The sequence below is a fragment of the Acyrthosiphon pisum genome, chromosome A3, assembly GCF_005508785.2.
Source record: "Acyrthosiphon pisum isolate AL4f chromosome A3, pea_aphid_22Mar2018_4r6ur, whole genome shotgun sequence".
NCBI lineage: Eukaryota > Metazoa > Arthropoda > Insecta > Hemiptera > Aphididae > Acyrthosiphon > Acyrthosiphon pisum.
This window is the reverse complement of record NC_042496.1, coordinates 6,306,240-6,332,849: the sequence shown is the minus strand read 5'-3', so window position 1 is coordinate 6,332,849 and position 26,610 is coordinate 6,306,240. Positions and strand designations below refer to the sequence as shown.

The 26,610-nt window shown below is 28.9% G+C and overlaps 2 protein-coding genes across 3 annotated transcripts; one reads left to right on the top strand and one right to left on the bottom strand.

The window, feature by feature from the left end:
• Nucleotides 1-1,529: 1,529 nt before the first annotated feature.
• Nucleotides 1,530-7,876, bottom strand: LOC100160360 (calmodulin). 2 transcript variants are annotated; one of them, XM_008189725.3, is made up of 6 exons: nucleotides 7,740-7,876; nucleotides 7,197-7,640; nucleotides 6,947-7,101; nucleotides 6,702-6,833; nucleotides 3,014-3,196; nucleotides 1,530-2,894 (listed from the first exon to the last, which is right to left on the bottom strand). In XM_008189725.3, exons 3-6 carry the CDS (start codon nucleotides 6,978-6,980, stop codon nucleotides 2,794-2,796), a joined length of 450 nt encoding a protein of 149 aa, XP_008187947.1. In that variant the 5' UTR covers nucleotides 6,981-7,101; nucleotides 7,197-7,640; nucleotides 7,740-7,876; the 3' UTR covers nucleotides 1,530-2,793. The 2 variants fall into 2 exon arrangements, with proteins under 2 accessions (XP_008187947.1, XP_001952094.1); XM_001952059.5 differs by having other exon boundaries at nucleotides 7,350-7,640.
• Nucleotides 7,877-7,975: 99 nt separating this feature from the next.
• On the top strand, nucleotides 7,976-21,087 carry LOC100159709 (E3 ubiquitin-protein ligase UBR2). The gene is made up of 3 exons (XM_001952712.5): nucleotides 7,976-8,126; nucleotides 13,099-18,256; nucleotides 19,429-21,087. Exons 2-3 carry the CDS (start codon nucleotides 13,115-13,117, stop codon nucleotides 19,729-19,731), a joined length of 5,445 nt encoding a protein of 1,814 aa, XP_001952747.1. The 5' UTR covers nucleotides 7,976-8,126; nucleotides 13,099-13,114; the 3' UTR covers nucleotides 19,732-21,087.
• The last annotated feature ends 5,523 nt before the right edge of the window (nucleotides 21,088-26,610 follow it).

Sequence of the window (26,610 nt, the reverse complement as noted above, 5' to 3'; positions counted from 1 at the left end):
GAGTGTACCTATATGGTCCTGGCTTAATACATTCGGTTTTTTCAACCAGTGTAAAAATCTCACGAGGAACATTTGTATTGAATTCTTAAGTTTTTTTAAAGAACAAAAATTGTTATCAACAGGGTACATCGAAAAAAAACAAAACATCTGAGATATCACGCCAAGAATCATGATATAAACATTTAAAGACCCCTTACAATATTATATTAGGTAATATATATTCAGGGGCGCCATTTCAGTTTTTTTTTAAGTGTGCAAACAATTAAAGAGGCCAATTTTTTCCCACCTCCAGGCCAATCGTTAAAAAACGTTTCTAGTGTTTTCAGTTTTTCATTACAGATTCATTACCTACAGTATCAAAAACATACTTAATAAAAACATATTTTTATAGTTAACACATTACATTTTACCGTTCATACATTCTGTGTATATACTGTATAGTGTATAGTAAAGATATTTTTAGATAGAATAGATGCATATTATTATTATTATGTCTTTTGTCTATCAGTAAGTCCATAATAGTACACACTTTTTTATCTGCGATCGACTTCTGAACTATTATTTGTATTTTGTTGAATATGTTTTTTCCCCAGTTTTATCTATTACAATTAAATCTGTAACTGGATTAATTGTCTTTAATATTGCGACTTTCGTATCTACCATTCTACATGAAAGTTTATTTTTTTATATATTAATTTTTGCTATAACTTTTTTTCCACATAAAAATCCCGTTGTATTTTTCCACGTAATACGTCCGCGTAACTTTATTGCTTGTCAAACGCTTTCTGCAAACGTTGTACAAATATATAGTTTATTAAAAATACAAAATATCTTCGGCCTGGGGCAAGACAGCTAGTTTTTTAATAAAAAGATTGTTTTGTAACGTCTTGAAACTACACTTCTTTTCAAAAGAGAATATACCGGTCGGCGACCAATTTATGTCCGGCGGCGCGCATTCCTCATTGTTAGCGTGATCACGTGATTCTCGACGCACCAATCGAATCATTCGACATGCGTGAAAGCGGTATATTTTCTTTTGAAAAGGAGTATTACCTATATAAAAATATATTTTCAAAAACATTAATACTTTTTGAATAATAAGTCAATAAGTGTCTACGTTAAATGAATCGCCGGGTATAGAGAGGTTACAAATTATTACAAAATATGATATTACATAATTTTATTATATATATAAGTGGCGGTACCATTATAAACTACCCTATTTTTTAAAAATCGGAACATATAAATATCCACTTTTTTAAGATTTAAATAATTGACCGAGTCCTCTTGCGTCTCCCCACGGCCCATTTTTACCCTTGTGGATTGATTACAATCAAGGTCGTATCCAGAAATGTCGGGGGGGATCTAGACTCCCTGGAACCCCCCCCCCTTCCACAGGTACGGCCTTGATTACAATACCTAAACCTTAACCAGAACCAGAAAATGGAAGGTAAGTACTGGTAACGTTAAGGAAATAATTAATACTATGTTTCATATTTAATAATATAATAATGAAGATAAATGGTAAATAAAGCATATTATAGTGAAGTTATATATTTTTTACTTATTTTTAAATAAACCAAAAATCATACATGTGCTTTGTGCATTTTCATAAGATCCTTTGCTTAAAAATTGGTATAATGTTGTATACAATTCTAAATTAGTAACAATTAATAAATAATATTCAAATACAAAGAGTTTCACATAAAACATGGTCAAATGTCTACATTTTTAATACTCGGCAGAGTAAATCCAAGTATATTACAAATACAGTAGAAATCACTATAACGAGCATCATTTAGAGCGAGGTACTGCTTAAAACAAGCAAAAAGGTTAGGTCCTGGCACGATTCCATATGATTGTATGTTAAAATATATGTTTACAACAAGTATGGTTATTACGAGTAAAATACATAGAATTACAAGATAAATGTTCGGTTATTACGAGCCATTCGTTATATTTTTCCTAGTATATAAACATTTAGGTCAACCTGCTAGTTATATCTTATTTATTAATGCATAAATTGTATCTTTAATTTTGAAACATAACATAGGTATTTGAAAAATCTTAGGTGAGCCATCAGCAATTAATACAGAATTATGTACTAACTTCGAGCCAGTTACTGTGATGATTGAATGGTTACAACAAACTCTCGTTATAATGTATATATGATTACAACGAGAAAAACTAGCTGGCCCTCGAAACTCGTTATAACCAATTTTTACTGTATGTGAATAGAAAAATATTAGGGATGGCATCGTAGGCGTCACAAGGGATACTTTTTCTACCCAATACATTTTTTTTTGTGAAAGCAACAGTATTGGTTTAATAACGCCAAAAAATATATCTGAATTTTAAAAATGCATCAATTATACTGAATATTTATTGCTCAAATCTTAATAAAAATTAATAGTTTTCTTGTTGTAAGTTATGACTTGTTACATACTAAAATATCATGGTAAAATTGTTGGTATTATATTCAAAACAATAATTATACTGTGAAAAAATTGTATTTTTAAAACAAAAAAATTGAGTTTAAATATTCACAATATTGCAGTGGCATGAAATTAGCTGCATTAAAATATTAAGAGCTGTGGAAGAATTCCGTGTATTAGTGAGCGACAAATTATTTTCACTTTCAAAAAATAAACGGAATACAAATTTTCTGTAGATATTTTTTATGCAACCCCAGATTTTTGAATCTAGTGACGCCCATGGATGACATTCCACAACGGGAGGGATACATCAATTCTTAAGACTAAATAAATAAATAAACATTTACAAATGTGATAATTAGTAATAATCAGGAATTGGTGCACAAGCAATTTTTACAAATTCATCATAGTTAACTTTGCCATTTGGATGGACATTGGCTTCTCGAAAAATTTGTTCAACTAAAAATTAATAATATTTAATAATATATATATATTTAATAAAATTGATGGAAAAAATAGGTTTTGGACTTGAATATCTACCACCAAGTCCATAAATTTTAATACAATGAATAACATACCTTCTTTGCTATTTAAATGTTCTCCCCAACCTTGCAATAGATGTTTGAGATGTTTACTATGAATAGTTCCACTGTGCTGACGATCATTAGCTTTAAAAGCTGCTAAAATTTCATTAGGTAGTTTTTCTACACGACAATGATTGTGCATTACTTTCAGAAATTCTGGAAAATGTAATTTACCATCTGAAAAAAAAAATAATGCCGATAATTTAGTATAATTGATTTATATTTTTATTCTAAGGCATTTTTAAACTAGGCATGAAATGTTTTTAACACGTAGACTGCGTATGTCTTTTTACTGTTTTCACCCAGTGCGTACGATAAAAGTAAAAACAAAATAAATTTAAAAAAAATAAAGAAACTACTCATAACGACGTATGTATTACATCTTTAAAAACATGCGTTTAATCCGCGCTAAATAATTATAAAATAATATTCAGCCACGCGTAGGGAATTTTAAACCATTTATTTTAAATCTATATTAGACGCCATTTGGCGTCAAACGCGTTGCTGAATGATACTTATGAAGCCAATTGGCGTCAGTACGCAGTCAACGTGTTAATGAATTATTTACAAACTAATTATGATAATTAAACTCAATAATATTTGTGATTTAATATAAAAATTATGTACCTGACAATGGCATAGCCAGGATTTCTCTTTGGAAGGGGGAGGGGGGCTGATAATGTGTTTATGCAAAGTTGGTTTAACTAGGGTCTTCCATAAGTTTAGTACATTCATGTCAACATTTTATAATAGTTTAAATTTGTATTTGCAGTAACTTTCATAAACCATAGAAATAATTGTCTAATTTTCTTCACACTTTTAGATTCTGAGTGGAACGATGAATGCATTGATGATTTTACAATGATGAGTGTTTTTATATTTTTATTTTTGTGTCTGTGTACACGATTAGTAGTCAAAATAATGCTTCGATTTTCAACTTCAGTATTTTGTTCGATGGGAAAGTGAATCTAGTTGGTACTTTTGGGAGGTCAAAATTTAAAATTCCCAATAGTTTTCAAAAGCGCCCAGAAAAACAAAGTTAAAATTAAGGAAAAACGGGAATTTTTACGCAAAATACGTTTTTGACAAAATCGATTTTGGCTTTTGGTGTAACTCTAAAACAAATTATCGTAAATACATGTAATATTCACTGAATGTTTATTTTACCAATTCTTACACTTGATAAAATTTTCAAAATATTTTGACTTGTTTTGAGCTGTTTACAGACAATTTCATATTTCAATTTTTCAAGTTTTACCTATTGGGCCAAAAAGTGTAAAAATTTAATACAAGGCTCCTGATATGTTATTACAATAGCAGTTTAAAAATATTAAAAATACATAGGCACAATTTTTTTTTATAAGCATTTAAAGATCGAATTTTGACAAAATTTAACAAATTTAAAATTGAATAATTATTTTGTAATTAAAAATTTATAAAATAATCAACTTTTATATCTAAGGATTGAAAATTTAAAACATGATTCCATGTAACTAATTAATTCTGTTACCAAAAAATCGAAAAAATACATAAGCACAGTTTATTTTTAGTCATTTTAAGTTCAAATTAGGACGCAATTACATATTAAATAACTTAAAACAACTATTTTAGTTATTTTGTTGTGATTGTAAAATATTATTCGTGGGTACTTGAAACTTCTATAAGTTATAGTATAAGTATCTAAATATAAATATATATGATAGTATCACAGTTAGCGCCTTTAGCGCAGGGCGAGTGGGGCCCCGCACCTTCACCAGTTGGACAGGCCCCGCTTTTGTAGATACAATAAAAAAGTCAAGTTAATGAGAAAAAAATATATCATTTATATATTTTTATACCTTCAATTGTAGCAATTTTTACAACCTATACGGCTATATTATATACGTACTACTTATATTAATTGACGTCAGTCGTCAAATAAATGTATCGCATTTTAAACGAGTTAATATGATTAAAATTCAATTTTCAAAGTTGAAAATGATAAAAATCTTCAAAGCGCTTTGTCCCAAAATAAGGCACCAACTTAGCTATAATATTTATAGAAAAAAAATGCTGACTTACTAAAATTAATAATTTAATTTTCATTGAAACATTTGGTTATTTAAGGCATAGGAAGGTTAATTATTAATATATTAGATTCTGAGCGGAGCAAAAATTTTTATTTATTTTACAATATTCTGTGTTTTTTTTCTGTTTTTGTAAGGCACATTTTGGGTAGTATAAAAGTGCTCCGATTTTCGAGATCAGCATTTTTACTGATAGAAAAGTGAAACTAGTTGGTATTTTTGGGAAGTCAAAATTAAAAATTCCAAGTAGTTTTAGAAAGCGTTGGGAATTTTTCCATTTTCTAATTTTTTTTTAAATTATCCTTGATAAAATCTTTTTTACTTAGTAAAAAATCTTGAAAATCTAATGATATATTCCTTATAGTTTTCATTAATGGAAGTTTAAAAATACATAGGCTCAATTATTTGTTGTATGCTTATAAAGTTCAAATTTTAACAAAATTCATAAAAGTTTTTCTTTTCATAGCTAACATAAACAATTTTAATAGAAGGTTTCCAACAAGTTTTTGTACCTCTATCAAACTAAAAAAATTCCCTGTAAAGTCACGTTTTCGATCTTTGTACATTTTTTTTTAACTACTAAATTTGATTATTTAAAAGTGTGTTAGGCTGATACGACGTCTCTGCTCAGAATATTTTTTCGTATAGGTACAATGATTTATCAATGTAATTCAAATATAACACATCCATTACAATGACATGCTTGACCTCCACTGTACAGCAGAGCGGTACCCACTTGTCCCCTTTTTTTCATATTGTATTAGGTGCCTACTTTATTAATTTATCAATATTATTATATTAAGTTTAAATATATGACATGTTTTGTTATTAATTAATTTACTTAGGTATTCACATTGTTGTAAATACTATATTTTTAAGTATATTAGCGCAACCCCCTTATACCTAGGTATTTTTCTAAATTTATAACTATTCTATCAATGTTTCTTAAACAAAAAGTTTTACGCCAATATTCAATAGTGGTTAAAGTATGTATTATGTCCAGACTCTGCTCCTGTTCGTTGACTCAGGGTATAATCACTAAGTTTTATTGGTTCACGCCGTTTGCAGTTTTGTTTTTTATTTGAACATAATTTCGTGGCCAGCCATAATATTAGAATATAAAGTGAGATAATATGATTTCCTGTATAATTGATGTTTAATGTTAAGTGAAAAACTGAAACGTGCATTCACACAATACTATTTTAATTGTGAATTCGTGAACTATTTGCAATGGAAAAAAATAAACATTTTATCCGAAACAATAAGCCACAATAATTTAAAAATAATTGGTGAAATACTGTAATAAATTACTCAGGGAAACTGGGAGTGCTAATTTGAAGCCTGGGCGTGCAAAGGTGTGTGTCTATGCTGGGACAGTTTAAATAATCATCTAGCAAATTATTTTTTTATTTGTTAAAAATATAAAATGTCAAACATTAAATGATTTATGTATTTATGATGTTTATGATTTCAATAAAAATACCAATGCAAATATCAAATTAAGTATATATATTTCTAAATAGATAAATTAGATACTTAATTTCAAGTGTAAATTTAAACATAATATTATATCTTTCTATTATTTTATTTTAATCTAATTACCTATTTGCACTTACTGTTTTCTGAAAAGTATTTCTTTAATTCAGTTATTGTGGGACTCATTCCTAGAGATCGCATAATTACACTGAGTTCATCTAGTTTATTAATCACCCCTTCTCTAGCAAATAGATAAAAACATTCTCTGAATTCTGAAAAAAAAAATAATCAGAATAGAAAATACAATATAGTACCCACACATATTAGGACAATACCTACAAGTAATCATTTCCATAATGGTATTTAAAATTAATTAATGTCTTACCATCAATGTCTTCTTCCTTGAAGTGATGAGCCATTATTGTATGTTATTAAAATAAATCACAATTGATTGTTTTGCTTGTAAATCTTGTAATAATATTATTCCTCCTTCTTCATAGGTATGTTATATAAATAATATTATTTTTGTTGATGTCTTACCTAATATCAATAAAGCATTTTTAATAATATAATATCTATTTTATAACATTAACATATATTATAATATAAAATTTAAAATAAATATATAACCTAACCTGTGAAAATATATAAAACAGAAAATTGAAGTACGTCTAATACCTATGCAATCGTAATTGTAATTTGTCAATTGAATGAATTGATAGAAGTATAGAACCTATCTATGTCCTATTTCATATATCAATAATTGTGTTTTAATGTTTACGACTTACCTATGCCCATAGAATATCCTATGCTAGTATGTAGTCGTCATGCATTTCGATAATTTTATTATTTTTAATCTTTACGTCGCTCGTAGATAAGAATAAAATGGTGGAAAGCATAAGGTATCCTCAGAAGTACCGGAACAGAAGAGCGCAGGCTCCCAGGTGACGGCGTACATCTATAGGTGTGGTGTCGACAGTGTTTTGTAATCACGTGACTGTTGAATGTGGAGCCGGGGTACTCGGTCCTTTCCTTTGTCTGGTGTTATTTTTTTCGCCATCATCCATTTCTTTCTATCGCTGATAAAAAACACAACGGAGTAAATTCAATATAATTTACTTTGTGATAATACCTTATACTGTGTTACTGCCAATGTTATTATTATTAATAATACGTACCTATGTGTAGTGTGTACGGCTGTCGCTTTATGTACCCATTACGTCTGCACTACCCACTGGCCGCTTCACACCACAGTGAACCGTGGAGAGACGTCGGCTCGACAGCTGTTCGCGAGGATAGGTTTACTGCTATTTTTATCAAATGGTGAAAAAAAAAATTCAACGTAAAAGTGAAATCGACTGAGGGACAACGCAGAAGTTAGTTTCGACCAGCAGACGTCGACCAAAGCGACCCCCGACGGCCGTCTTACGCTTTTGCGCGTCACAGCGTCGCACAACTGAGAACAGATCCTATCCACAGCCGCCGTCGCCGTTGTTGTCGTTGTCTTCGTTTTGTGTGAACCAGAGGAGCTCGTCTCCCAAGTCCTTCCGTAGTCCGCAGGCATAGTGAGTATATTGCTTGCATTTATTATTTCGCAATCGTATTTAATTTTTTTTGCTCGCCTCTCGCGTCTTCTATATCTTTGGTTTCTTCTGCATTGACTCCTCACCATCACTCTCCAGCTACTTCTACCACCCCCCCCCCCCATACCCCGGGTGCATACTCTGTGGCCGGTTGCTGCCGTCAGACGACCGAATATTTTGTGCTCGGGGTGGCCCTTGAGTTTGCCATGAGTTTACCCCTCCCTCTTCAACTAATTATGGTGGTAAAATGATCTAGGTAAACATGGGTTAAATATATAGATTTACCCTGTGTAAAGTAAACTAAAGACAAAAATTGCTGCATATGCTACACTTTAAGTGTGAATACTATTCAAAGGATGGGTTGCCTTGACGTATAGGTCTATGTTGCTTTTGTTTTTATACACTGAATTAGTACCTATAACACACATGTTCATTGCTATATTGTTTTAATTTTTATGCTTAGAAACATTAAGTACATTAAAATAATGAGTCTGCATCTTCATTGTCTTAACAATTTTTGTTTATGCTTGACATCAAGGATAAAAAGTATAATTTATAATCTAATTTAAATGAATACTTATAATAAAACTGATTATGATTCATATTAAACATAGGTAATATATTATCTAACTGCATTACATTAGTTTCAGGGTTCAAAAATCCTGACCCAGTTGGGTTTCAATGGGTTTTAATAATTTTCAACTGAATAGGTACCTGACACTTTTTACTAGGACAGTTCCCTAAACACTAAAACTAAAAACATATACCTACTGCTTATTTAAAATTAAATATAACTTATTACCTATAAGTTATAACTATTATATTTAAGAAACTTATAAAGAAATATAAAAAGTTTTTGTATATTTACCTAAATACAGTTAATTTGTTTATTACCATTCACCAATAAACATTAAACAATGCATAGGTATAAGTTGTTTTATTATTATTACTTAAGGCCGTTCTTACAATGTCCGGTTAAGTGTCGGTTAACTATAACCGGACATTGTAAGAACAGCCCTTAATTTGTATTGTTTATTGTCATGATTTTAAAATTAATTATAATTATGGAATGTAAAAATTATAATATTCAATGTTTTTGCTTACATATTTTTTTTTTTTATTGTTACTAAAAAGTAATTAAAATAAATATGCAGTTTAAAGTTTGTTAATTTTTTTGTTTGTTGGTTTTTATTCGCTGGGTTTTTTTACTGGGTCTTATAACTGGGCCCAACCCAATACTACCATTTATTGATTCTAAACATTTATTGTGTTTTTAAATAATGTGTAATAATGTATTAACTATTAATATTATATTATAAATTAATGTTCATCATATTTTTGTTGATACAACTATAATATATAGCAGGAGCGGCCAAGCGGTCGATCTTGGATAATTTCTAAGTCGAACCTTTGTTAGAATTTATTATTTATTGTTACACATTTGTCATTTAGTAGATACAGTTATTGAATACATATTTCATATTAACCTGTTAGTGTGAAATTTAATTTTATAATTTGGCTATTACCGAGATTATAATTAACTGGTCATGCAACTGTGCGCTTCAACATAAACATTATAATATTAATACATTTTAAAATCATTTAGAAGTATAGCTCCCTCCACCACCACTGGTTGCGCCACTGATATGTACTATATGTACTATATCTACTTGTATTGTAAATAATTATACTTCCAGAAAACCTGACTTAAAAAGCAGGATAAAGAAGATCAGTTATCTATAAAATAATTCTTAGGTGACACTTTATAGTTTTGCAAAATAACAACTTGTAATTATAAATTCCATTTACATTAAATTCTATTGGGGTTCAGAGTAAATTGCTCGACAGATGAAAACTGGTTGTATCTGTGCAAACACCTTTGTAATCACCACTCCTTTAAAAGATCCGATCAAAATGGTTAATGTGGGCTGCTGCGACATGCCAGCTTTTTATGACGGTCGCCAAAAATTACAATATAATATGACAGAGCACCTAGACTTTAGATTACCCTTTGGGGGTTTGACAGTGTTCAGCAATTCAGTATATATGCATGATAGAAAATCACTGTGTTCACACTAATCCTGAATAAAGTAGGTATTGATAACTTCCTTGTTATTCAAGGTTAAAAACATTGATATAATAAAGTAAATGGCTAATGTATAATCAATTCCTAAAAAGGTATATGAATATAAGTAATAATATATTGTTTGATATAATCACCAATTTTTTAATTATTATTTAGTAGGTACCTACTATTGAAAAATCTAAAGAAAAAGAAAAATTTTTATTTTTATATTTTTAATCATTAAGTATAGCGTTATTTAAAAGAATATAAGTACCTAATACAATTTTGAATTTATCACAGATAGGTATTAAAATAGTGAGTAACAATAACTTTAATTGTATAAGTTGATTGATGAAAGTAATTTTTAAAAAAAGTAGGTACTGCTCTGATGTACATTATATGTTGAGTATATTACTACAATGGATGTGTTAAATTTGACTTCAATGATATAAAATCAATTGATAAAAACAATTCTATCAGTCTATATTACTAAGTATATTTTGTGATATTATTGCTTTTAAAGTAATTTATTTTACTATTACAGAAGGTTGAATTAATATTTGCCAAAAACATTTCATTTGATATAGGCTTCAAATTATAAAAAAAATAACTAAAATCATTATTCTCCATTTAAATATCTAAATAAAAAACAGTGTTTTTATAATTTTTAGATTTTTTGTTTACAATATTAAATACTTATGAGAAAAATGTACAATCCTTGGCAATAAATTTTGTCAAAAACTGATTTTACTTAAAAATTTCAGGTTTTCCTTAATATTCTTATTTTTTACCGATGCTTTTGAAAACTAATGAGAATTTTCAATTTTGACCTCTCAACTAAATAATTTTTCTACCAGAAAAGAGTCAATTTCATGAACACGTACACAAAACATTTAAAAAAAACAACATTGTAAAATCAATATGTTGCTCAAAATCTAAAATCCTTAAACTATTGTTACTTAGGTATCAGGAAATATAGTAAATAATTTATATTTTATCATAATCTAATAAAATTGTTGTTCTTGTTTACGGAATATTATACTAAATAAATCTATATATATATATATATACATATAAATAAACACTATACAGAGTGAGTCATGATGTTAGCCAATTAGCTTATACAGAAAAACACCACAACCCACACTTTATGGGTGTATATCATATGAATATGCCTCATCACTATTGGCACAACTACAGCTTAAAAAATATTTTTATTGTACATTACTCTGAGTACTGGGTAAGTAACACTGGTTATTTATGGTTTCAGACACATAGAAACCACAACTTGAGTTGCTTTAAGACCTTCTACTCGTTCAAGTAAATTGGGATCCCAACGTTTAATAATATGAAGTAATGTAGCTCTATATCCCTATTTTCAACTATAAAAAAATCTATCTACAGATTATTATACACCAACAACTTCAGTATTTGATCCTTGCCTACTCGCAGAAATCACTCAAGACATAGATAATATATAATTCAATCAGCATTCATGTAGATAATATATGACGTACGTTCGCTTTCATTACAGAATATTATTATTATTATTTTAATTTTTAATCTTAATTGGTTATTTTTTATTTTTTTTTGCATAATATCTATCTAGTACCCAATATTTTTGTAATTGTTCATTTTAAAGGTAGACATTTTAAACAATTAAATATTATTATTTGTTTTTTGAACTTAAAAGTGTATTTAGTTGTAGTTGAATATTTCAGTAATATGTTGATATTACTTATCAATGTATCAAGTAGTATATAGACCTATAGTGTATAGGGAGGTAATACAAACAATGGATACATACATTTATACATACAAGAAGCTGTATCCTTTATATAAGCATAGTAATAAAAAATACATTTGCTTATGTGTATTGATCATATTCAGTGGCGAAACATTATATGAGACAATGAGTAAATATCTACCCACTTAGAATACAAACAAATAATTTAAATAACAAATTCAATAAAATAATTATTTTACAAATTTGTATGTCATAATAATAATATCTTTATACAAAGTGTAACAGAAAGACCTGGAAAAAAAAAAAATGATGCTACTTAATAGTATGACAAAAAATTGTGAAATTATATGGTTGATAAATAATTTAAGAAATATACTTATGTCAAGAAATTTTCAAAAAAGATATCTAAATTAATTCATTCAAAAAAATATTGATATTGTTTGTAAAGATAAATGTTTTTACCATTAAAATTGTTCTTATAATCAGATTTACAAATTGACTATTTGGAATTTTTATTTTCAGTATTAAAAAATAAAAAAATATTTTTTTTTATATTATACTTGTAACGTAAGTGACTATAAGTTATATATATAAAAAAAATTTTAAATATTGATTAGAACAAAAGTTTTTTCATCTGTAAGGTCTTCCTGTTACACTCTGTATATATAAATATTGTGTTATGCTAATCTCCGAAACTACTTAACCATCTTAACCAATTTTAATGAAATGTTGTAAATGTCTTTTGCTTGGTCCAAATTGAGAGACAGGAAATTTGTTATCCTGATAAGTGACCCTTCATTTTTTTACTGTAAATTTTAGATAGAATTTTGAGAATGACCTTCAACATTTTTGTTTATAAATGTTTTCCATTGAGTAATCACATTCTTGCGTCATCAACAAACTCGTTATGGTTGTTGGTTTTTGATTTACAGATGGTTTATGTCTTGTGTGATATTATCTAAAATACATAAGTATAAATAATATTGTAATTATGCTAAATTTTTTTCAATGTCTAGCCTACTAAAAGACATGCCTTGCGACTGATCATATTAATGAATTAAATTATTTTAATTTATCAGTACCTACCTACTATTTGCATTTTTACGAACAAATATCCTAACCCAATTTTTAATTTTTTATAGGTAACTCCATGACACAATGAGTGATTTAGATACTCCAATGGAAGTGGATGAAAGCAATGATTCCAAAGAAGTTGATCAAAACCTCGACATTGTTAATGAATGGTCAAAAAAATTTGAAAATAACACCTTAACTAAATTTGACTTTCGAAACTATTGGAAAACGTGGGTACCAATTATTTTGAAACCAGAAATCCAAGGAAATTCTCTAGAATGGTCATTTAATGAACAGAAGGCAGAAAAAATCTTACTCAATACACTTGAAGAGTTTATTTGTAATGGAAATAGTATTGAAGTATTACATGGCCTAACGAAACAGAACTTTCCACCGTCAGTATGTGGTCGAGTATTCAAAATGGGTGAGCCAACATATAATTGTCGAGAATGTGGAATGGATAGTACGTGTGTATTATGTGTAGATTGTTTTAAACGATCTCCGCATAAAAATCACAAGTATAAAATGGGAACATCTTATGGGGGTGGATGTTGTGACTGTGGCGATATAGAAGCTTGGAAACACGATGCTTACTGTCAAACTCATAAGCTTGGTTTAGAGAAAAAACATGTTAACTTAAATTTTTTAACAAGTGATATGGAGAAACGTGCTCATTTAATTTTTGAATATGTTCTTGGTTATGCTCGCACATTACTTACTTTAGAACATCCTCCTATGCTACCTGCTGAGTTAGATTCTGATGAAATGTTAGATGATTTATATAGTATATATAAAAATCAGGAAGACCGTTTTTGTACAGTTCTTTATAATGACGAGACACATACATTTGATCAAGTTATAACAACTCTTACTAGATTCATTAAATGCCCGCAACGAGAATCCATTGATTATGTAACATCTATTGATCGAGAAGGAAGAGCAGTTGTGAAATGTGCAGGTTTTGTGCAATGTAAAGACCTAAAAGAAGAAATTGAAAAATTTACATCACGTCATGGGGGGAAACCTTTGAAAACAGTTGTAGTTCATTCTCATGTTATTGCCCATCAAATATATGCACTTAGATTGTTGACATGGATGCAGAATTTATTAGGATATTCAGAACGTTTAAGAGCAGTATTTTCAAATGTTGTACTTGCATATACACCATCAGAAGGTTGCATTATAGAAAGCATATTACGAAAAGACACTGCTTTATGGAAGTCAGCAAGACTACACTGGCATAAACTTTTCATTGCTGGTATGTTCATTGAATATGAAAATAAAAAGGAATTTGCTAAAGTGTTTACAAAAAATTATGGTGCAATCATGAAGGATTTCATTAATGATGATCATGATTATTCATATTCTGTTGCTTCATTGGGTGTACAAATATTTACCGTACCTACATTAGCTAACTATTTAATGGCTCATCATGATGTTTTATATCAACTTTTAAATACATTTTTATCAGAGTGTTCACATAAAGTAAATAAACAAGGCAAATTGGAATTTGAACGAAATACATCAACTTTGCCATTCAAAAGAGCACAACATGTTCTTGGAGATATCCGTTATCTCTTAGGTTGTGTACCTGATGCATGGAATCCTGAATTAAGAGTTTCATTTTGTCATGCTGTTTCATTGGTCCTTAAGATACTTAATTATATGCAAAATATGGATACTGTTACAAGGCAAGTAGGTCAACATATGGAATATGAACCTGAATGGGAAACAGCATTCAACTTGCATATTAAATTGAGGCCATTAATAACTAAAATCCTGTTATGGTGTGGATCAGATAGTATTGTTTTAAAAAAAGTGTACAGGATGACTTTAAAAAAAATTTGGGAAAATCCAATTTTAGATCCTCAAAGACCAACTGTAGTTAGAGAATTGATTGACCATAAAGTTACTTGTATTGATTATGACGTATCAACTGAACCTGTATCTATACATCTTCCATTATCTAGATTTCTTGCTGGACTACATTTATATCTAAACCATTATGGCTTAAGTTTTGAACATTCTGAGCTACAGACTGCAAAACAGTCTCCTGAACAGATTATTGAACCAGTTCTTCGTGCTCTCGTTTTAATATCACAAGTACACTCAGGAATGTGGAGACGCAATGGATATTCACTATTAAATCAAATTTATTTGTATCATAATTCTAAATGCCGTGTCGAAATGTTAGATAAGGATATTGTTATACTTCAAATGGGCGCATCTTTAATTGATAGTAATGAATTTTTAATTCATGTGTTAAACAAGTTTAATTTATTAAAGTGGGCACAACCTAATTATGAACATAACTTATTAAATGGATCAGAAGATGAATCTATACGCCAAACAATTAGTTTAGTTGAAGAATTTCTAGGTCTTATAATCACTATAGTTGGTGAAAGATATACCCCTGGTGTTGGAAGAGTGAACTTTGATGATTGTATAAGAAAAGAAGTAATTCAGCAGTTATGTGTAGAACCTATGCCTCATTCAGAACTAAATAAGACACTCTTAAACCTCATTGAAGATGAAGAGGTTTTAGAAAAAGTTATACATGACGTAGCGGACTTTAAAAAAACTAGAGGTAAAGGGGTTTATGAATTAAAGCCAATTTTTTATGATGACTATAATGTATTTTTTTATCATTATTCACGAGAAGAAATGTCTAAATCTGAAGAAGAACAAAGAAAACGGCGGAAAGCAGCTGGTGAATTAGAGTGTTGTCCTCCACCCAGTTTACCGTTATTCAGTGAAGCTTTTGCAAAGATTGCTAATTTATTGCAATGTGATATAATGTTTTATATTATGAGACTGATATTGGATAGAACTGTAAATTTAAGAAGTAGAAGTTTTTCTGAATCTCAGCTTCATAAAGTTCTTCATCTTATTGGTTATGCTCTTCATGAAGAAGAAAAACAACAAAGTTCATCATTTACATTCACGGAACGTTCTGAAGCTTATGGTATAGAAGTTGCATTAGAAGGGCTTAAGCGTAGTGCTAGAGTAGAAGCTTATAAAGATTTGGCCATATGGACACTTAACAAGTTTCAACAAGTATCTGCTCCAAGAAGAAAATGTGTACCAATTGAAATAATAGAGAAAGAAGTTGAACACATGGAAGTTGTGTCTTGTGTAGATCCAGAATTTGAAAAACAAAAAAGAGCTAAATTAGCTGCTGAAAGAAGAGCTACTGTTATGGCTCAGATCGCTCAAATGCAGAACAATTTTATGAAAGATAATGCCACATTATTTGACAATACACCTACTAATTCAGAATCAACTAGTATGGATATCCTAGAAAATATTGGTGAACTTTCTGTTGCTCTAGGTCCACATCAAACTACATCCAGTATTTTTGACAATAGATATACGTGCATTTTATGCCAAGAAGAACAACTGGTGACCCATGATAGCCAAGCAATGGTTTTAGCTACATTTGTACAAAAATCGTCCATTCTTTGTCAAGTAAGATGTAGTTCGGAAAATGTTGCTGATAACTTTTCCGACCCATACTATATACCGGCTAACTTTGGTCCCTCTCCTCATATTTCTACATGTGGACATGTTATGCATGTTGCCTGTTGGCAAAGACATTTTGATATGATTCTTGCCAAAGAAAATAGAAGACCTTATCGATTAAGACATTCATTGAGTTTCGACGTGCATAAAAATGAATATTTATGTCCACTTTGTGAAGGACTTTGTAATACTGTTATACCTTTGTTACCACCTATTTCAAGTTTTACTGAGTCTGAGAGCATGAAAACTTTTGAAAATTTAACATTTGAAAATTGGTTAGAAGGATTAAATATGGCGCTAAAACAAAGTAAAGTTGCCAAGCCAAAAACTCCTGAAGTATCATCACAATCACAACCATCCATTGTTCAACAATCAACAAGTCCAGAACCTGAACGACAACGTCCTAGAAGAGATGTTTCATTACAGTTACAGGCCGCTAATAATTTGGCTCAGGTAATTGTTATACGAGATAATATTGAAATACCCCAAGATGAAGACGAAGATGAGGAAGAAGTTTTACCACCGTCAAACCAATTCTCCATAGGAACTAATGATTTTATTATGCAAATACTAATGTTTGACAAATCGTCCCCAAAAGCTGTACCTAAAGTATCTGTATATAAAAACAGTGATCTTTCAACTAGCTTAGTTGATACAATATTGAAATTTGCTCATACTACTTATTCAAAAGCTACTGGCTTCAATAATCCACATCCAGATAATAACCAAATCCCATTAATGACATGGAAAGCATGTGCATACACAATACATTCAAATGAAGTGATTCTTCGCTATAAAAACAAACCATTACTTGGTGAGTTATCTTCTCGACAAAAAGATTGTCTAGAAGCATTGGTTCGGGTTTCAGGTATTCTCAGTTCAACTTGGAAAAAAGAACACGAAATCAATTTACATGCACTTCGCCTTTTATCATTAGCAATTGATAATGGCGGAAATAACTCGATCGGATTACTCGATTGGGATGCTTTTGGAATGTTAGTTTCATTGACTATGACTCTACCAAGCCTGTACTATACCGAAGTGCCCGGCCCAGCACCTAGAGGAACTATGCTGGATTTCCATACTCTACTTTTAATGTTCATTGCAACTCTAGTACAAATTATATTAACCATTGATATCCAAGAAGATTCTGAGGAAATGCTTGAAATGGACCCAGAGGAAGCAGAAGACACATTTTGTTTAACTAACTTAGTTTACAAACTTCGTGGTATTAGCATTAAAAACACTGCAGCTGTTTGGAATTCAATAGAAAGTTGTTCCGTACCGTTTTTGCGGTGTTGTTGTTTGTTTTATCATTTCCTTACGGGCGTTCCAGCATCGGGTGTCTTAACAGAAGTGAATGGAGATACATACCATAATATGTGTTGTTATTTGGGATTACCTACTACATGTAAAGAAATATTAGACAAACCATATGTTGAGGCGTTGATAAATAAATGGTCTGAAAATGATAAATTAATCAAAATCAAACAAGGTGAAAGAATACCATTTAAAGATTGGATGCATATCAATGAATTAGTACAGCTACCAGACGATTATAGTGAATTAATTAACACCGTATCAATGTTTACCTGTCCAAATAGCGATCATGAAGATTCGAGAAATCCAACTATGTGTTTGGTGTGTGGAACAATGCTATGTTCTCAAAGTTACTGTTGTCAAACTGAAGTCAAACGTGTTACTGTAAGTAATTGGTTGTCTATTAATCTAAAATGTATATCTATAGTCTCATTTAAGGCTTTAAACTAAATTCTAAATATAGACGAAATAAAGAATAATAATCACTCTTTATTTCAGTTTAATATAGTCTACATGTTTTGTTTATGGATATTTTACTTGATGAATTTAATATTTTAATTGCTATCTCTAATGTGTTGTGTGTAGTTTTGATAAACTTATCTATTTCTCCATATTATTGACTTATTCAATCAGCACTGTTTATTATTATACTAATACCTAATATCTTAACAAATATATATTTATATTATTTATTGCAATGTAAGATAAGATTAAGTATAAAATTAAGTACATATTACTATATTAGATTAATACTTAGATCATATACAGTGAATACCTACAGGACCTACATGTGTATTGCTCGTACACCAAGCTGTGTCCAACATAAACCCCCGCCACCCATTCAATATTAGGGGTCATTGCGTTGTTGCGAATGTGTCGTCCCTATGCTGCTTCACAATCCATACCCACCAACCCATTTCATTTCAGGGAGCAACACATTACTGTGCATGTGTAGTGCCAATAATCACTATATTATAAAATAATGAATAAGTAGTGGGTTATGTTGGACACAGCAAATTATGAAAGTAATTATAATAATAATAGTCCATTCATTGTATATTATCTAAGGATTAATAGAACAGTTAAAGCATAATTTAAATGATGTGCCTTTTCATTTTTATTTTATCTTTACTGTAATAACAGTTTTTTTTATATAATTTTAAACTTTTAATGTTAATAATTATGGTAAATTAAAAAACTTAACTCTGTAATATTTTGTGTTCTTAAATGTGCATCCATCAAATATTAGAACGAAAGTATTATAGCTTGCAAACAATTTTGTTAGGCATACGGTTTTATTTTATCTATCATAATTCATAATCACCACTAATATGTTATAAGTGTACTTATAATAATATATTGTATAGTATTCAACAGTTATCTTACCTATATTAATTATTATAATACATTATGTCAATAAAATTATGTAATTTACATATTTTGCAATGCACAAAAACAGTGTAAATAACTTATGCAAATAAATTACTTGTTCCTTAATTATGTCTAAATTTTTTTAAATCGCATAATATTGACTAAAAAAATTGTTCTTTTTTTAGGTGGGAGCATGTTCTGGCCATGCCTACACATGTGGCTGTGGAGTTGGAATTTTCTTACGTGTACGCGAGTGTGAAGTTTTATTGTTAGCCACTTTAAATAAAGGAAGCTTTATATTGCCACCATATTTAGACGAGTACGGTGAAACTGACCAAGGTCTAAAACGTGGAAACCCATTATACCTTTGCAAAGAACAATATCGCAAATTACAAATACTTTGGCTGAGCCATGGACTCCATGAAGACATATCTAGGTATTTAGATTCAACACAAAATCTAATACCTATTACTTGGCAACACATGTAAAATTGTAAACAAATATATAATTTTCTACCCTTGCCTGTCTGATAGAGACTATGTTAATATATTCTATCTTAAATAATTTATGTTTAAATTTGTTTTTCTTCTAACACTTCAAGTGATAGGACTGTGTATGAATATAATAAGATACGTAACATTATAGACATATACTATAAGTCATAATTATATTGAACCTATTGCAAATATACATATATTCATAATATTATATTTATATTTAAAAATATATGAATGCTATTTACATTTCTAGTTAAATGATTACATTATAATAACTATACATATTATATTTTAATCCAATTATTTTTAAGTTAGTGTAGTGTTGCTCTATAGATTTTAAGGTTGCCACAGTTGTAATTAGTAATTAGATGATTTATAGCTTATACTTATATGTTTAAGTTGTTAGTTTGATTCAAAAATAACACAAACCAATAGTTTTTAATGTTGTATAATACAGCTTAACATTTAATAGATTAATTATATTTAACTAACTATCTTGAATTACAATTTCTGTACAAAATATATTTTTAAATATTAATAAAACAAATTAACTTACGACTTTGTGTTGTATACACTCTATAAATTCAATACTTACCAAATTGTATTCTGGCGTTCCTAATTTGTATTTTTAATTCTATTTTATGCAATAGCAAAATTAGGCTAATATATAAAATTGCTTATACATACTCCACCCACGTTAAGAAGGAACTTGTGGCCAGTTTTCATAGGACAGAGGTCAGACAACATTTATTTGTCCTCCCATCCATAATTCAGGGGCGTAATGAAGGAAGGGATGAGGGGAATAGATCCCCCAGAGCCTTTATAATACGTATAAACCACTCACCACTGTACTTGAAAATATAGTATTTTGTGTGTAACAAAATGTATATTCCCCTTCCACCCAGGACAAATACCTAATCTCGCCACTGCAACCATCTGCATGCCTGCCGTATAGTAAAGCTCAGCTCTTGCGAATAAATCAACTGCCGAGGTTCCTTCTAAATGTGAATGGAGTATAATTATATTCTGTATTTATTATTGTTGAGTTAGATTGATAACTTATGTAACTTACCAATTTTTGATGTTAGTTGATTGTATCATTAAAATACTATTTGTTATAATTATAAAATATTTTAATAGACTAAATAATATTTGATCCTATCTGTATTGTAAATCAATTAATTTCAATGTAATTATTAAAACCTTTTTTATTTATAAGTAAATGTATATTTACAATTTATGAGAGATAGCGTATTATAAGTGATAGCTTGTATATTGGTACATTATTAACAATTAAATATTTTTAGAACGTTATATTTGATTAAAAAATTGATAAATATTTTAAAAGATTTTAATTATTTCATATGATTGTAAAATTCTCAATAATTTCTTATAATATAGCAATAAAAATGCATAGTTAAGTATGGATTAATTGTTAACTTATAAGTTATAACTATAATGATTTATTATAAAAAAATAAAACCTAATATATTTTTTGTTTTTAATGTTAGGAATAGTATGAAAATAACATTTTTCTAAAGTAAAATTCCATAATGTTTAGTTGGTATAAACTGGTTAGTTACAATTTTGGAAGACATTGTATATTTAAAATGTTATATATTTTACGATATTCATGTAATAATAAATAAATAAGATAGAAATATCAAATTAAATGGTAAATAAATGCTAAAAAATAGTATTTATTTATTTAATTTTACTTTATTCTTTAAAAATTATAAAAATATTTATTGAATGTGGTTAAATAATATAGTATTTTCAAACGTCCGGCAAAAACACAGAATATTTCAACATTTTTATATTATATATATTACCCTCATGTTGGCCAATACCACTGTCCGATGACTTAGTGCATATGTGTTTATGTATATTTACATTTTTTCCTAGACTAGTATCGTTCAGAAAAATAATAATTCTATTTTTAAAGTGTTTCTTAAGTAATCAAAAACTATAAATATATCAAAAATTTGAGTTTTTGAATTGATATAGTAATACAAACTCTAAAGAGGTTGTTCCTTTAAAATCACAAAAATGTCATTTATCACACATGTGCGCTACGCCATCAGACTATGATGTTGGCCAACGTGAGAGTAATGCATAAATTATGAAAAATGTTGAAATATTCTGTTTTTGCCAGACTTTTGAAAATACTATATTATTGAACCAATATAGTTTTGTGCAACTGGCCCTAAATATTCAATAAATGTTTTTATAATTTTGTATTTAAAGAAAATATTGAAATTAAATAAATAAATGCTACTTTTTAGAATTTAATTTCATAATTGTATGGTTTAGTATTTATAAATAACTTAAATCTATTGCATCAATGTTGTAGTAATTATATTGTTTGTCTAGTTTATAGGCAATACATTGCACTTAATTCTTTTAAGTTCTTCCCTGTGCATTGTGGTATTTTAGTAATTCTATTATAAATACAGAGGGAGCATTGTTGTCCCGTGCAAAACAGTTTTTGCTATGTTGTGCATTTGTTAGACGGAGACAACGCATGCGGGTGCAGCGTCCTCTTAATAGTAAGTAATTACTAGGTAACATAAATGATTCTTTAAATATTTTGATATTTGTTTCCTAAGTTTTCAGCATTGTTATATTTACCGTGTCACCATAGACAGTAGTGCAGGAACTATTTTCTTGAAGGGGGGGCCAAAATCTAAAACATCTAACAACTATTATATATTTATTTGTGATTTATAACAGAATACCTTTCTTGATATTTTATAAGAATTATATAAAAGTATCGATATAGTTATAGTATAATACAATTAATATAAATACATTATATTTATTTTATACATTTATATATTAAAACAAAACATAAAACTTATTTACTTTATACCTGGAGTTATATTCAAAAGTAATAATCTATAAATAAAAATTACTCAATATGTTTATCATGTATTATGTTATAACTTATAACTTATAATAATAAATAATTAATCGATGATAATAATAATAATAATAATATTATCACGCACAATGATACATTTGTGAAAATGAGACCAATTTTGAATAAGTAAACGTATAAATTAAATGTAATTTACAATTGTATACCCTTTCATTTTAATATAGTGGGGGGGGGGGGGGTAAAGTATACTTTTGCCTCCCTTGGATTATATCTGAGGGGTCAATTTCTTCATTGATTATATAATCAATGCTATGGTCTATAGTAAATTAACACTTACTGGTTTATAAAAAAAAGGTGGTAAGTATAAAGTAACCACTATGCTGTACATAAGGTATTTAGTAAGTCACTGTAATATAAGTATTAAATTATGGTCGGCCAGTCAGCTTAATTACTAAGCATATTTCATGGTATGTTTCTTACATTGCTATTAAAAATTAAAGTAGCTTATTTTACTATTAATAGATTGATTTATTTTTTGTTGAAAAAATTGCATTTTAATATTTTACTATTATAATAGTTTAGGCACCTATATTGTTATATTTATATCGGCTATTATATTGTTAATAACTTTCAGTTATTATCAGAGTCAATACCACATTACTCTGGAATGGTGTGAATAAGTTTGTAATATAATTGTACAATTAATTTACAATTATTGAAAACGTCAATATGTCTGTAAAAATAAAACAATAATAAACGTAAAAGTTTCAAGTGTTAGGTATTCTTCATTTAATTATCAAATTGTCTCCAAATTTGATGAAGAAGACATAAAAAGAAATTGTGTTTGTATATATTTTTAGAATTTTTGTTTTTAGAAAAACTATAATTATGAGGAACTTAATACTAAATTGTTAAACTTTTAGACCAAGCATTAATTGAGTAGGTATATAGTATATACACTTATAAAAATGTCATATAGTTCTTAAAAACTCAACATATTTTAAATATTATAGCAAAAAATGGGAACACACACATTTGGTAAAAACTAAGTATTTAGGTACAGTAATTTTTTTTTTAAATTACAACAAATACAACAATTATTTTTTAAAAATCAAATAATACAACTTATGAGGAACATTGTATCACATTTTTAAAAACTTATTGACAGTACAAACATTTTTTTATCGACAATTGATAACCCTTATAGACGGATAAAATGTAAGTGACACCATTGCTTGGAAGTACTTATATTTAAATATTTAAATATTTCTATTTATAATTATAATACTAAAAAAAGGTAGGTTTCATGTTACGTGTCATGTATTCCACTGTAATGGGTGTGTTAAATTTGAATTAAACTATATAAAATCATTGTAGGCATACGAAAAATGATTCTGAACTCAGGCGGTCCCGGATCGTCAGCCTATAGCCTATTACTATAAATAAATTATTTTATGATATTATTGCTATTAAAGTATTTTTTTACTGTTATACATTACAACATTAGTATAATACTGTAGATATAATTAATTTTTAGAACATAGGTACACTCAATACTAACACTCAATACTCAAAACAGAATTACTGAACTTATAATTTATCTATTGGTAATTGGATAGTGGCCAAATGTGCATTGATCTGTTCGCACTTAATTTATTACTATAATACAGAGAAATTAGGGGGGAAAATAGAAATATCTACGTAATATATAACATCGGGAAGGTCACAATCGGCTCTTCAAATCAAGGACATATTAGGTATAGACTTGTAGGTACAGACAACTGTGTGTAAGTGAAGCGTGTATTAAAACTGTTTCCTCTTATTTAATTAGGTCATGACTTAATACAATTCACTAAGAAATTAATACCTACATCGTTATATTTCACACATGCTTACATGGTACATATTATACCTATAGAAGATAGAACCTTCTGTTCTATTTCATTTTTCGTATATAATTTATTTATGAATGGCTCGCTCGTCCTCGTGTATCGAAGTAATATGTAGATACTCATGTGCATAGGTACCTGTTATAAGATTTGGATGTAGTGTTGAATCCAGATATACTTCACCCCTCCCCCCACCCTCCCCTGATTACCGCACTTAATGGTGTTCATTAAAATATACCATTTTTTATACCGCATTATCAGTATAGGGTACTATTTACTGACTTTCTCAAACAAAACAAAAGTGAGTCCCCCCCCCCCCAGAAAAATTGTCTGGATTTAAGATGTATATAGTATAGCCACAGGATAGATTAAGTTATAATTAGGGCTGGGATTTCGATTCACTATGCATTGTTTTCCAAAGCTCACTGTGCTCGTATTGTCACAAATTTGTTTCGTGTACTTTTGAATAATAATAAGAAAGTTTATTTAGCAATTTTTTAGTTTTCGAGTTATTTTTGCATTTTTTTAAGATTTTTTAAGGCATTATAATCCCAACTCTAATTATAACTAAATTTCCCAAATTGTTCAAAACATTTTACCTAATAATTTTGGCCTCACGCACCAAAAATTTAATAAGTAGCAAAAACATGATTAATATTCTTCTATATGTAGATAGAGGATGTTTTACCATAATATATGATCCCTTTTTTCTTTCAATAAAAAATGTATTCAAATTCTGATTTATTTGATTTTTTAGTATATAGCGGTAGGTACCCACACTATTTCAAATATATACCTCATACCTGCCTATCATGTTCTGTTGCAATACAAATTTTATTTTTCAAATAAGAACCATAATTTTTTCTGTAATATTTTATGCACATGATTTAGATGCATAAAAACTTGAACGGGTAGTTTCTGAGTTATTTAACTACCTTATTACCTAATAATAGGTAATAAATAATAATCTTTAATAATGGTTTTAAAGTATGTAAATAATATAATTTGTGAATATCAGAATTTCAGTCTAGTGTACCTATAGGTATACCCATTATACACTTACAGGCCTACCTCTATTGGCCTACATACAAACATAATAAATATACCTATACTTAAATAATATTTTGATTTTTGGCTATTGAGTATAATAATAATATATTAAAAGGAACTTCATCGTGACCATGCGTCCGTCATGATGATATTATACACTCGGGGGCAACTACTGTACCTATATCATCGAATATCTACTTCCATCGACAATCCCCAATCGCCATTCGCCAGTACCTATACGATTATAATGTAAAAAATATATAAGTATATATGTATTATACGATACACATAAACATAATATTATTACGTTCATATTCAAAACTATAAATTATACACATTTATACGGCGTAGGTACTAATAAGTTAATTAATAATAATAATAATGATAATAATTTAAAAATGAATGTCACGACTCACGATTTCCAAATCTAAAATACGTTCACGTTTAAGTGTATAACGCGTAGTGTTTGTATATATAAATATACCTACTAGGATGCCGCATGCGTAGATAATATTATTTATTGCATGTAACACACACATATTAACGTGATATGTAGTAAAAACCGTTTCCTGTATAATAATTATGCGATGGAGGTAAAAATAATATAGGTATCTATTTTATTTTGCCACCACCCGGTGTAAGAGTACCTATAACAAGTATCGCAGGTATATCAGGTATATTATATTATATGTAGGTAGATATAGGTATAATGTATACCTATTTGGTCAGTTCCGCACAGCTATTGCTGTATCATATACATATTTCATATACCTATGATATAATAGGCATGTCCGCGTCTCCATGCAGGTAATTATATCTTATTTATGTGTATGTGTATTATTGTACACCTATATTATGACATGAGCCGTAAATGCGCAAGGTGATCTTTTCAACCGAAGTCTAAAAGCATTATCATTTATCTACCTAGGCCCTAAGGAATTTTATTTTTGAAAAAAAATATAATTTGGAGTGGGCGGGTATTTATTTTATAGCACCAATTTTGGGCATTATAGAGGTGACTGGGGGAGGCTTAGATTATTGGGTCCACTA